At 44.2% G+C, this 14,172-nt stretch overlaps 1 protein-coding gene across 2 annotated transcripts in view; it reads right to left on the minus strand.

The window, feature by feature from the left end:
- Positions 1-14,172, minus strand: part of Polr3D (RNA polymerase III subunit C53) — a 75,968-nt gene that overhangs the window by 5,100 nt on the left and 56,696 nt on the right. For both annotated transcript variants that reach the window (XM_070528925.1, XM_070528921.1), the window contains exon 7: positions 11,127-11,230. In XM_070528925.1, the coding sequence (XP_070385026.1) occupies positions 11,127-11,230 (104 nt within the window). The remainder of the gene's footprint in view (positions 1-11,126; positions 11,231-14,172) is intronic.

Raw genomic sequence — 14,172 nt, forward strand, 5'->3', positions numbered from 1 at the left:
TCCTGTTAAATTGAAATAATTTCCTTGGTCTCTTGAAGTTCCGTTTATCAAGATGCCACTGTAAGTCGTTAACTCATTTTTCAGACACTTGATTTTTCAGACCTGCACGATTATTCGACTTGCAGGCAGCAGCACCACCTATCTTAAACACCAATGAACACAGTGATGCCTTGTCATAAAGAAACATGATTTAATTAATTAAATGAAGTTTCCCTTAATATCCCCATGGAGATCCATGTATTAAAGAAGAAAACTTATTTTAATGAAGTAACCTTGTCTTGCCAATGAATTATGACTGACTACATTCGTCGGCGAAAAAAAAAAAAAATCCCCGAGCATATAGCTTTCTGCAGGGTTCACACTCGTTTGGCACAGCAGTTCAAAACTCCCACATCCTGTCACACATAGCTGTGCACAAGCTGCGGCTCCCACCATCGCCATTACACTTCTCTCTTACTGTGGCGCCGCATAGGCTAGCGTAATCTCCAAAAGTGCACCGGCGCAATCTCAGAGGCAACAATTAGCTACGCCCAACCTGCGCAATGTGTCACATTGAGAAAGACACATGCTATGGTGAGTTTCTCCTTGTGTGCGGCTATGCAAAAAAACAATGCATCCACTTTTTTTCTTTCCAGGGTCTCTACAAAGTTGACATTTATAAATTCCCCGAGTTTTCCAGGTTTTCCCTGGGTGCCTTTCGAAATTCCCTGAGTGACATAGAACTTTGTTTTATGTCAAGGCGGGCTGACACCATGTCACCCAATGCTTTCACTCTCTAGTGAGCATGTTAAAAAATAAAATGACTTAATCCAGTTTGAATATTAAGAAGTAGTGTTTATTTTATTCAGAAAGAAAATAGATGGGAGGGATTAGTAAAATGCACAGCAAATAAAATATATTTAAAAAATGGCAACACCCATTGCAAATCAAGTCGATCATTCTCAAATATGAATAAAATGGATGTGCATACAGAAGCAAATATTTTCAAATATGAACTATTTCTAACCACTAATAGCAAGCTCATTGGCATAAGGCACAAACTTTGTCACAAGTGAGATCCTCTCTCAACAGCTGGTAAGTCAACCTCAACTGTCCTGACATACGCTGAAGCAAGATAGCAAGACGGACGAGTTGGTTAGGATTCATCGTTCTCTTAATAACAACGCAAAGGGACATAGACTTTCTTTTGTTGGTGTTCCTTTGCGCTGTTACCAAGAGAACAATGTGCCCTGACATACCCTTAGCCCACGCACAACACCTAAGTGTTGCATTTCACTGCTTTAAAGAGTTTATCTTGGTTTAGATAGAGGGACATTTGCATCTCAGCTTCAGCCAACACTGTTTTTTGAGCTCGTGTTCCTTGAAAGAAGCGGCAGCACGCTCCCTTTCCCATTCATTCCTCAATGCGTAGGTCCTTTCTGTTCTCGTCCTGTTCTCGTCCGCGCGCTCGCACCGCAGACAATTTGAAGCATCATCTTGGCCAGTCTGTTCAGTCAACGTCCCATTTTCTGGACTTCCTAAGGGGCCGCAAAAATGTCAAAAAAATTGGGCAGTTCGAAAATATGAATGCATGTCATTTACTGCCCTTAAGAGCTCAAGTCGCCACAGACACATCCGAAACAGCTCTGAAGGCCTACCAGTATACTTATTAGGCATATTGGTGCTCTTACTGTGACAGGAGATGGCGGGTGCACGTGTGTATAATTGAGGAATACATATTGTATCCCGTGACAATTGCCCCTTCCCACGCTCATGCTTCACCGCAATACTTTAATGTTTCACAGCGTAACATTTCTCCATTGAGGCGAAGCTGACTTTCGGGAACCAGCATTATGCAACGCACCGTGCTTTCCGAGCTTCGAAGCCAATCGCGAAGAGCACAACAGCGGAGTCGGCACCATTGCTGACAGCGGCGAATTCGTTCAATGAAAAACACAGCACACAACAGCAAGAAGCTTAATAGTGAACGTCGAAGCAGCTAGGCCTAGTGTTGCAGCGTTAGTGCCTACGGCTGCCAGCGGATCTGCGTGCGTGAGCGCCGGTTCGAGGTGGCGAGGTAATAAAATAATAATAATAAATTATTGAGTTTTACGTGCCAAAACCACTTTCCGATTATGAGGCACGCCATAGTGGAGAACGGAAATTTCGACCACCTGGGGTTCTTTAACGTGCACCTAAATCTAAGTAGAAGGGTGTTTTCGCATTTCGCCCTCATCGAAATGCGGCCGCCGTGGCCGGGATTCGATCCCGCGACCTCATACTCAGCAGCCTAACACCATAGCCACTGAGCAACCACGGCGAGTGGCGAGGTAATCAAAATGGCAGCAGTGGTGGCTTTGACTAATGCCGTTTCGGATCTGCAATCACGGCAAAAAGTTAGGAAAATCGGACGGCGAAGGGTTCTTGCGTCCTAAATTGCAGACGTTTTTATACATTGACTCTATGGGGCACGTGGTGGTGCCGCGAAGCCGTCCAAATTATCGGGCATCCGGAAAGTCGGTCTTTGACTGTACACTGGCAACTCCTCCAGCCAACAACTCGGCATCAAAGACGACTTATTACGATTCCTCTGTGCGACTCGAGCCAGCATTACCGCTACTTTTGTTCCGTTTCAATAAAGTTAGAGCTAATTTCCCCTGATAGAAGCACAAATTCCCTGAGTTTTCCCTGAGTATTTCCAGACTATTCAAAATCCCTGAGAATTCCCGGTTTCCCCGGTTGGTAGACACCCTGCTCTCACTGTGTCAAGTCAAGCAGGCTTGGGCAGCTAGGCTTAGCCTCCAAAATGGCATCAGCGCCAGTGCAGACTCGGAGGCCCCAGCTGGCTAAGCCAAGCCGGAACATTGAGGTTTGCTGGCCTCCTTGTTCACACAGTGAGAGCCTCGTGAGAGTGGCATATCAGCCTGGATTAGCTGCGTAGCCAGCACGCCATGTTGAGTGCCGCGTGCTGCTCGATTATGAAAGCTAGCAAGCTGTTTCCTTCAAGCGCATCACCGTTTTACTGGTTTCACGACAACGTGGACAAGCCAAGGAGAAAGTGCAAGAGAAAGACCATCACATTGCAACAGAAAGCAGATATCGTAAAGGCAGAAGTTGCAGGCAGTACGTGTTGAAGATTCTTTTGCCGTTTTATTAAAATTTTATCGCATAAGGGGTCATTAGGGCTGTGCGAATATTCGAAACTTTCGAATACCGAAGCGAATAATGTCATATTCGATTCGACCTTCGATTCGAATAGGGCTATTCGAAAACATCGAATATTTTCGAAGTCTTTTGAAGTTTAATAATACCGGTACGCGTACATTTTTTGCAAGTTTGTCTTTCTATATCTACCCTGGGTAGAGCATTTTTATGCCACTTTGCTGACGGAGCCACGACCGCTTGAAAGAAACAAGCGTGACCGAGCTTTGAACCTAGCATACAAATTCACGAACGTAAACAATATTGATAACGATAGCGATGGCTCTTCGGAAGTTTTAAAAAAAGCGTTTACTATTGCATTTTTTGAAACTAAATGTAACGTAACTGTAACGTCATCATAATATCCGTAGGTACTTATCTACCTAAAAGTACATATTATACCTTGTGATTGTAAGATATAATATAAATCGCCTTAACACCGACAAATAAAAAAAAAGTTAGTCTTAGCGGTAGCAGGTATTTGGTGAAGCAACCATGTGCTTTCTATAGCTTCTTTTTTTAGGCTTGCGTTCTTTATTCTATGCTTGCGCGTGCCAACGTGGTCGCCGGATGTGTACGTCGCTTCGAGTTATCAAGTTCAGTCACGCGTTAGTTGTTCATTTTGCTCGATTGCGCGCGCAGCCGAAGTAGCCAAACCATGAACGAATCGGCGCAGCGGGTGTTCCGGAGTGCCATCTGGGAGTTCTTCGATCGCGGAGCCAGTGACGCGACGTGCCGCACGTGCAAGATGCGCCTTAAGACGCCCACGGGCACTACAACCACCCTCGTCAATCACCTAAAGCGTCACCCTGATCCATTCAAGCAGTTCGAAAAGCTCCGTGCTGCCGAAAGCTCAAAAAAGCTTGCAGGCCCGAAAAAGACGACGGGCACCAACAAGGCGGACGCAAGTGCTGCTAGCTGTAGCTACTTCAAGCCAACGTTGAAAGGCGACAGTCAGCGCGCAAAAACGTTAACAACGAAGGTTGCACAGTTCCTGGCCACTGGCTTGCACTCTTATTCGATCGTTGAGGAGCCAGGCTTTTTGTCTTTGATGCACACTGCAGTGCCCGAATACAAGGTCCCATCGAGGACTACGTTTTCTCGGAGTGTCGTGCCAGAGCTTTACGCCAAAGAAAAAGAAAGGATCAAAAGTGAGCTGCGCCATCACTTCACTGACGGGACCCCATGCTACTCGGTGACGACCGACGGGTGGACGTCTAGGCCCGGGGATAGTTACGTCTCATTTACATGCCATCTCGTTGATAAAGAGTTCCGGCTTCACAATTACCACCTGGCATGCCGGCACATGCCGGAAGGCCATACATCTGACAACCTGAAGCGCATCCTCCTTGACTTGGCAAAGGAGTGGGGACTGCCTCAAGATGTTCCAGTTTTCATTGTGACTGACAATGCCAGAAACTTCCTGGGCGCCGCATCGCGAACGGGATGGACAAGTATACAGTGCTTCGCGCATACGTTACAACTGTGCATCCAGTGTGCAAAGAAGGACACTCAGAATTTTGAGCAGCTGTGTGTCAAGGCCCGAGCAATTGTAGGGCACTACTAAAGGAGTTCCCAAGCCAGAAGTCGCCTCAAAGAGGTTCAGGTTAGCATGGGCTTAGAGCCCCTTGAAGTGATTCAGGATGTTGCGACGAGATGGAATAGTGAATATGAAATGATGTCACGCCTTTTAAAGCTCCGTGTACCAATTTCCTTGAATCTGTCAGAACAGGACACATTGGAAAACTTGACTTCAAGTGAATGGCATCTGATGGCATCCATCACATCAGTGCTAAAATGTGTTGATGATGCAACAAGAGTCTTGCTCCGAAAAGCACCCAACTCTCTCGCAAGTGGTGCCACTAGTGCATTGCATGCAACTTCTGCTCACTCAGCAACAGCAGCGTTGTGGGGAGGAGTCTGCATTTGCAGGAAACCTCCTTCACAGCATGAAGTCCAGGTTTGTTGATATAAAATTGCAGGTGACATATGCCTTGAGTACAGCATTGGACCCCCGATTTAAAGCTGTTTGTTACGACACTACAAGTGAGAAACGGTGGCTAAAAAATCTACTCTGCTCAGCTGTGGAGAAAAGCCTGCCTCAGGGGAGAGACAGCGAAGAGCCCAGTGCACCTGCACAGGCTGTCTCTAGTGATGTGTGGGATGTTTTTGGAGCTTTGGCCTCTACCACCACTTCAAGCACTGGTTCCCAGCGACTTATGGAAGAGGTGGAGGAGTACCTCCATGCACCTGTTCGGCCCCGCTTGGAAAATCCTTTCCTGTGGTGGAAAAATTTCGGCGAAGACAAGTACCCGTCACTGTCCAAGCTAGCTCGGCTATACCTGTCAGTGCCAGCAACCCAAGTGTCAAGTGAGAGGTTGTTCTCGTCAACAGGAAATGTTGTCACCACTAGAAGAGAACACCTTCACCCCGAGCATGTTGAGCAGTTAGTGTTTATACATAGCAACATGCACTAGGATGAAAGGCAGTGGTCTGAATAAATTGAAAAATGAAAAGGTCTCATGCCTCATGTCTGTTTCTCATTGCCTCACATTTATAATGGTTCAGAAAATATAACTGATAAAACAGCCAGCAGAGGTCATTGTCACTCCATCAATTTTTCTGTTGTGTACTAGGAGTCCCAAATATTCGCTTCGATTCGAAAATATTCGCTTCGCTTCGAAATTATTCGAATTCGATGACTATTCGCTTCATATTCGCTTCGAAGTGAAAAAGCACTATTCGCACATGCCTAGGGGTCATGTAGCAGTTAAGCAGGATGCAAAGCCATCTTCCTCATTGCATGTTTAAGGGTGCACATCCCATTGAGCATATACTACAGTAAAGGACAATAAGGGATATAACGAAGTAATGGATATAACAACGTAATTTTACTGCCCCTATAGCGAGGTTTTAGTCAACCAAAGGACTAGGCAGGATTTTGTAAAGGCTACTAAACAATAGACCATATTCACACTATCAATCAGGTGACAAAGAAATGTGCAGAATATAACCAACCCTTATATATAGATTTCATTGATTACGAGAAAGCGTTTGATTCAGTCGAAACCTCAGTAGTCATGGAGGCATTACGGAATCGGGGTGTAGACGAGCCGTATGTAAAAATACTGAAAGTTATCTATAGCGGCTTCATAGCCACCGCAGTCCTCCATAAAGAAAGCAATAAAATCCCAATAAAGAAAGGCATCAGGCAGGGAGATACAATCTTGCCAATGCTATTCACAGAGTGTTCACAGGAGGTATTCAGAGACCTCGATTGGGAAGAATGGGGGATAAGAGTTAATGGAGAATACCTTAGTAACTTGTGATTCGCTGATGATATTGCCTTGCTTAGTAACTCAGGGGACCAATTGCAATGCATGCTCACTGACCTAGAGAGGCAAAGCAGAAGGGTGGGTCTAAAAATTAATCTGCAGAAAACTAAAGTAATTTTTTACAGTCTCGGAAAAGAACAGCAGTTTACGATAGGTAGTGAGGCACTGGAAGTGGTAAGGGAATACATCTACGTAGGGCAGGTAGTGACCGCAGATCCGGATCACGAGACTGAAATAATCAGAATAAGAATGGGCTGGGGTGCATTTGGCAGGCATTCTCAGATCATGAACAGCAGGTTGCCATTAGCCTTTAAGAGAAAAGTGTATAATAGCTGTGTCTTACCAGTACTCACGTACGGGGCCGAAACCTGGAGGCTTACCAAAAGGGTTCTACTTATGTTGAATTCCAATGGCAGATCCAGATCAAGTTTTTCTGCTCTGTATGGAGCAATCCTATTCCAATGGCAGAATGGGAGCGTGAGCTGTGTGTTCCAATGGCAGATTGGGACCAGCCGCTGATCCCGGATTGCTCCGTGGAGCAAAAATATTTGCTCTGCCGAAATCGGCAGATTTGACCGGAAGTCCTCGTGACATATTTCCTTCACCCGCCTCTGCTTCCTGTCACGGTCGCCTGTTTCCGGTCGCGGACATGGGAAACGTGGACGACACTTCGCACCGTGCGATTTTGTTCGCGCTCCTAGACAGCTCCGACTCAGACAGTACAATTTCCAAGTCGAGTGATGATTCTTCTGACACGCACAGTGAAATGGGATGGTGGGTTGCGGTTCCAAGCGCTTGTTCCTCTCTCTATTCTAGCGCCCTCTCCCTTGATTTTCCTGTACTAAGTGTTCCCGCGAGAGCGCACGCATTCCCTTCGCAGATATGGTGTGAGCAGATGAGAGCGGTCTCAATCGGAGCGACGCGCTCCGTTCGTGATCCGGCTGAGCGCTCGCGATCTACCATTGGAATTCAACATTAAATTGAGGACGACGCAATGCGCTATGGAAAGAAGAATGATGGGTGTAACGTTAAGGGATAAGAAAAGAGCAGATTGGGTGAGGGAACAAACGCGAGTTAATGACATCTTAGTTGAAATCAAGAAAAAGAAATGGGCATGGGCAGGACATGTAATTAGGAGGGAAGATAACCGATGGTCATTAAGGGTTACGGACTGGATTCCAAGGGAAGGGAAGCGTAGCAGGGGGCAGCAGAAAGGTGGGCAGATGAGATTAAGAAGTTTGCAGGGACAACATGGCCACAATTAGTACATGACTGGGGTAGTTAGAGAAGTATGGGAGAGGCCTTTGGCTTGCAGTGGGCGCAACCAGGCTGATGATGATGATAACCACTTGCCCCTTCTGGCGCTCAAACATCCGGTCCAGACGGCGGACGTAATCTTTGAAAAAACGTTGTGTAATTCAGGCCTTTGTATTGTTGCTGTACCACATAGGCCGGTTCTTCACCCCCTTAAAGCAACATGGGTTTTTCGCATTCCCTATCACTAGAAGGGGCAGCTTCTCGGTGCCAACCGTGTTTGCCCCGACCATGACAGTTACCCTCTCCTTACTATGCTTCCCACCAGCGCAGGCCTCAATAGTAAAGGAAAGTGAACGGTCCGGAGGCATTTTGAAGAATAGGCCTGTCTCGTCACAATTAAAAATGTCTGCAGGAGCATACTCTTGTAGCAGAGCCTTCAACTTACTCATCCGGTAAACCGTGACAGTAGATTGATTCACGGCACCGCTCTCCTCGCAAACTTTCTTGAAAGAGACTCCGTGCCTTTTCTTGAACCAACGGATCCATCCATCGGTCAAGTTCCTGAATGTCCATTTTTTAAAGTGAGCATCTCGCCTTTCTGCTTGAGCATGTTGCCAGAAACGGGGAGGTTCTTTGCTAGGACTCCTTTCAACCACAGCTGCAGGGCCTCTTCATGCTTCGCATGATCATTTCTTGTAGTTCTGAGGTGCGACTGGTCGACTGCAGACAAAATCTTTTTTTTGTTTTTCACTTAATCAGACAAGGTCTGTTTGGAGATATTAAACTCCTTCGCGACGTCGACTTGGGTCCGTCCTGGCTCGATAAGCCTGATGATGGCGGCCTTCTTGTCCAGTGGCATGGTCAAATATTTTCCCCGCTTCTTTGACCCATTCGGTGGAGGCGGGTGAAGAGCAGGGGCCATGGCGTTGAAAACACGTCGGCGTTGCGCTGAATGAATGGCCGCAACACATTGAAATAGCAATGATATGTTGTATGCCGGCTAGTGATGGCAGGCGATGATTTCAATTGCACTGCACTGGATAAAATCTGGCGGATTACTGCTGGATGAAAACATGCGCGACACCACCTATAACACCGAGGCAAAACTGATGATGGTGGTTATTGTAAGTATCACCTGGCATTCATAGGTGGTGTCCAAAACTGGCTGCGCCTGACCGGTTTCTGGCTCTCAAGATCGTTTCTGCCACAGGCTACAGCAATAAAGCATGGCCTTTAAGATCAGCATTCCTCACAACAAGCACCACCATTGCTGTGTGGATTTGGATGCCCCTATACTTGCTAATCAAATTACTATACCGATCCAAGCCACTTCACGTCCGATTCGAAGCTAGTCAGGTGGCTCAAAATTCAAAATGGCATCCTCCCTGAACCACAGCGCTGGTCTGTCGCGGCAAATTTTGTCCGGAAAATTAGACTTCTGGCTTTATGTTGTTCTAAAAATCGGTCGCGAAAATGCATTAGCTCTAAGGGAACCATGATGGTGCATTTATGAAGTCCGGAATATCCATCAAGTCCAATTTTTGGAGTCCAAAAAATCAGTCGGGGTCTGTATGTGCTTTTATGATATCCAATTCTTTAGCAGGCTTATATCGAATTATGCCCTATATCAAACTGATAGGCCTTTTTTTTTTTGCGAGTTCAATATAGCTCAGTTCGACTGTAGTAGCCTCTGGTTTCATTCTTCATAAAGCAAGCTTTGAGACTAGACACGCACTGTTTACTTTCAGATTTGCCTATTTTGATGAAGCCATTCTTGCACCTTTTGTAGTTGTGTTTTTGTGGGCTGCACATGTCCCATGGTCATTTATTTAATGTGAGAAATGTTTGGGGGAAACAAAAGCAGAAAACGCTGATTGTGGAAACACCTTGCAACTGGAAGTGGAGTTTAGCACAAGACCATAGGACAAAAAGAAGTGCAGCAGAGAGTTGTAGTGTGTGGTGGAGGGATGCCATTGAGGGATGCCACATTGGAGGGATGCCACTCCACTCATGTGGGATGGCATCCCTCCAATCACGTTTCCTGTCAGGAACACTGGGTAAGGGCACACACTGCTGAGAAGATGTGATGAAAATTCACTGCTCCGTATAATCACTTCACATGCATAAGTGGTTTCAGTAAGTTCGTACTAATGAACTATTTGGTGTAGGTAGTGCATCAAAAGCAAAAATGAAAGGAGAAACCAAAACACCATGCAGAGCATGGTGTCTATGTACATCCATTTGAGTTCATTTTTAATGCACTAGCCACACATGAAAGGTTAACCCTTTCAGTTATGGCGTCGCCTTATGGACATGTGACTTACGTGTGAATGTACAGAGTAGCGACAACAAGAAAGAAATCTTGAACATGACCCTGAAACCCTCTGCTAGCCAAAAACAAGCCAAAGCAATGTCGTAACTTGCTTTAATATTGAGATTAATGCAGAACGATTGTATTTTAACTGGTGCAATATCAGGTTTGACAAGAAGTTCAACTTGTTGCTCTATATCGCTGCTATTATTAGTGTTTGTTCTTGCATCAGAAGACATTATACCCAGTAATAACCAGTGGATCTATTTGTAACAAATATTTCTGTTCATTTCATGATAGAACGCATTATCTATAAAATGTCAATACCTGTAATCAATTGTTTTTGTAATTATGATGACTGTCCTGGTGTTACTTATTCACACTAGAGGTCAAAAACATCTTTCTGCATAGTTCAGGCTTTGTTTACAGAAAAATACTTACATTTGGAGGCCTTGGGAACACTCCGTCACAATTTGTAACTGAAGAGGCTAAATCAAGCACTTCAACTTCTATAGCACTGAAATTCTGCTATTACTTGGCCTAACAAAAAGATTTTGCAGAGGAATGTTCACTAAACAGTGCCGTGCAACTGCAATACTAAGCAAACTTTTATGCTGCGAGTGATTAAGGGCCCCTATAAGCTGAACCTATAGAACTGATGTCCACAGTCAGTTTATGTCTACTGTAATTAGGCAAACAACTGATACCCAAATAATCTGCTATTGCCACCGTGTGCTCTTCTGGTGCATTACCGTTTTCCCAAGTTCTACCTAGACGCCAGTAGTATTGCTAAGCGTTGTTTCATAGGGTGCCTTTGGCTTTACATTCTCAGCCGAGAGAACCACAGCATACCTGTAAAACAGAGTACAACCCATACAACCCATAAAAGTTTTACGAAGTTTACAAGATATAGGAACAGAAAGAAGAAAAATTCATTTAACCATGTAAAATGGCACCTACAGACCAAAAACCAGTGCATGTTGCTCTATTACTAACAGCTTGAATTTTCACACCTAACTTGATAAAAAAAAATGCTTACTTACAACTTTAACAATACTACTTGCAGCTTCTTTTTGAGATGGCTCTGCTGGAAGTTGAAGGCCAGGTAAGCTGTCTGGAAGCTGAAAGAACAGTAGCTGTCCAATTTCTGCAAAGAGCAACAAAGACAAAGATGTGCTCAGATAAAAGTGTCTTGAATGAATCCTCATGAATCACTTGTTCTTTACCACACAGAAACGAGACACCACTCAACAGTCAAAATCCAAGAGACAATTTGTTTAACAACAACAACAACAAAAAAAAAACACACAGAAGCTATTAAAATTTTAATAAAAATTAATTACACAAGAACAATTATTTAGAAAAACAGCAGTATTGCCTTTCGTAGAGCTTTATAACATTGCCTTTAATTAACCTTATAAGGGTGAAGTGATTCCATTTGTCATCATTACATCTAAAGGACAGTGGAAGGCTTCAAGGCAAAGTTATTTTTAAAATTTTTATTGCCCTTTATTTGTAATACACATTTTCAATTGCAACTAAGAAAATAAATGTTTGTGGGTGGGCAGGCAGAGCAGTTGCATCAGACCAAGAGGTCTGCAAGAAACAAAAAATAAATAAGCAAACAAATTTAAAAATATGCCGAAGCCCTGTAGGAGGATGCAACCAAACGCATGTTGTTTACTACTGTATGGAGCAAGTTACTATCAAATTTTTTGTGTTCTGCTTAATTGCATAATTAACCAAGATTATCCACCCTCTTGGCAAGTATTCACCTTAGGGCAAAACTTCTAGAGTGCTCTAAAAAGCATTCAATTCAGCAGCGTCTAACTTCTTAGTTGCTACATAATCACTTTTCTGCATCCTAAAGAAAGCCGGCTAAATAATATGAATAAGAAAAAGGAAAGCATGTGACATATGCAATAGTATGTTGCAACTGCAGTGTTATAGAGCTAGTTGAATTTTATGGCAATTAACATTTTTAACACAGAGAGCAAACCCCCTCAATCATAAGACCACAAGGTCTTGCCCATCTTAGTTAAGTATCTCCCTCGCAAAGTTATCAGTGTACCTATAATCTCGGTTACAGCTGCTTGCACTCTCTTGTACATTTAAAATCCATACCACCATGCACGGCTTCATGCACAATTTTTTCTTTATGTGCGTGCATCATGGCAGACTTCCACTGGATGGATTTCATCATGAATGGCACAATTCACAGGAAGTAAAGCTGTGAAAATGGCATGGCAAATGAATGAAATGCACAGGTCATACATTTAAACCAGCAGCGGCAGTGAAGGCAAAAGGTACACTATAATGAGAAAGAAGCAGAAGCAAAAGTGTGATGATGTACCAATAGAAGGAGCATCACAAACATAATAGTACAGTAGACTTCTGTTAATTTGATTACAGTTCGTTTGATTTTTCGGTTCATTTGATCTCAACCAAAAGTCCCGGCCGGCATGCATACATTTCTATGAGCCATAGTAACTTTTGCCAATTCAATACTAAAACTGGCTTTCACCGGATAATTTGAACTTGACTGGTAAGTATGCACTTGTCTGCCCAAATAATGACTCAAGTAGCGACCATTCAGCGGCAATGGCCGTCTTGGAGTAGCTTAGTGTACAGTTAATACATCGAACACATGTTATCCCCGCTGAAAACACAATTTGGAAAGAGTAGCTCACAAGGAATGATTACAGTATTCACCTTATTCTAAAGCGTGTCTACCTTTTTCAAAGAAAATTGGTCCGAAAAGTGCTGGCATGGGGCAATCATATACAAAACCAAAACCATGTTCATGGCATTCAAAACAGCCTACAACCAGAGCCAGCCTAGTTCGCGTCATCTCCATTGCCATTTCAAGATGGCGACAAAAGTATATTTCGCGGGGCGTGAGACGACAATGCTTCACTTTCAGCCTTCAATTATGAAAGCTAATTCAAAAGAAAAGTTACTTTACATGCTAATACATGCTAATCTAGTGCCAACAAGTTGCGTCACATGATTTTGCCATTCCAGACAATTGCACACATCCAGGATGAACTAGTGAGTTGGGTAGTTAGGTGTGGGCCACCATACTACTTGCGACAGTTGTGGAGTCATTTTATAAATGCAGAATATACAAGAGAGCACTGCTGATATCCAGTTCACCTTACAGTTCACCTCACTGACCTAGAGGATGCAGCGTAGATCTGGGCATTCTGAAGGCAACAACATAACAATGCGAATTCCATTCTCGGTCCCTTTTTCGCTCTTCTTTTCACACTCATTCAAAGTATGGTGCACGCCACTTGGATAAACATTGTGCATTTCCAGGATTTAGCAATTTTAGCTATGGCATTTATGAAAATTATGACCTTGGAAAGCAGCCAAAGCAGCCTGATAAGAGTGGGTGAAGACGTTTTTCATTACAACATGCAGTTTACAAATGAACTTTGCAGATATGGATAAATTTTCATTTACATACACTTCAGATAAACGCTGCCTCCGTGTGGCTGCAGTGAAGAGGACACTGACACCAAGGACAACATAGGGGAAATTACTTGTGCTTAATAAATGAAACAAAGAAACGATAAATTAATGGAAATGAAAGTGGATGAAAAAACAACTTGCCGCAGATGGGGGAGCGATCTCACAACTTCGCATTTCACGTGCGATGCTCTACCAATTGAGCTACGGCGGCACCGTTTCCCCGTCCACTTTCTTGGGTGTTTATGTTTTCTTGTAGAACCCTGGGAGTGTTAGCAAGTGCCACCACTCACAGACATTGGCGGCGGACGTGAATATACTTGCATAGAACTTCGTAGCAGTCGCACCGCCAACAACCCTGCTTTTGGTTCCTGGCAAAGGAACATCATCTACACCAGCTGCGGCTGCTACCTTCACCGTGGTTGCGCAACCCCACGGTCCTGGAGTGTTCACCAGCATGGACAGTCCTGATGCTGACGAGTGGCTGAGCTTAATGAATATGTCAGCACCAATAACAGGTGGAATTCAATGGTGATGCTTGCCAACATTCTTTTTTACCTCAGCAATACTTCACGGACACGGTTTCAGACCCATGAGGAAGAGATCCCTCACTGG

This window comes from Dermacentor albipictus, chromosome 1 (genome assembly GCF_038994185.2).
Source record: "Dermacentor albipictus isolate Rhodes 1998 colony chromosome 1, USDA_Dalb.pri_finalv2, whole genome shotgun sequence".
NCBI classification, from domain to species: Eukaryota; Metazoa; Arthropoda; class Arachnida; order Ixodida; family Ixodidae; genus Dermacentor; species Dermacentor albipictus.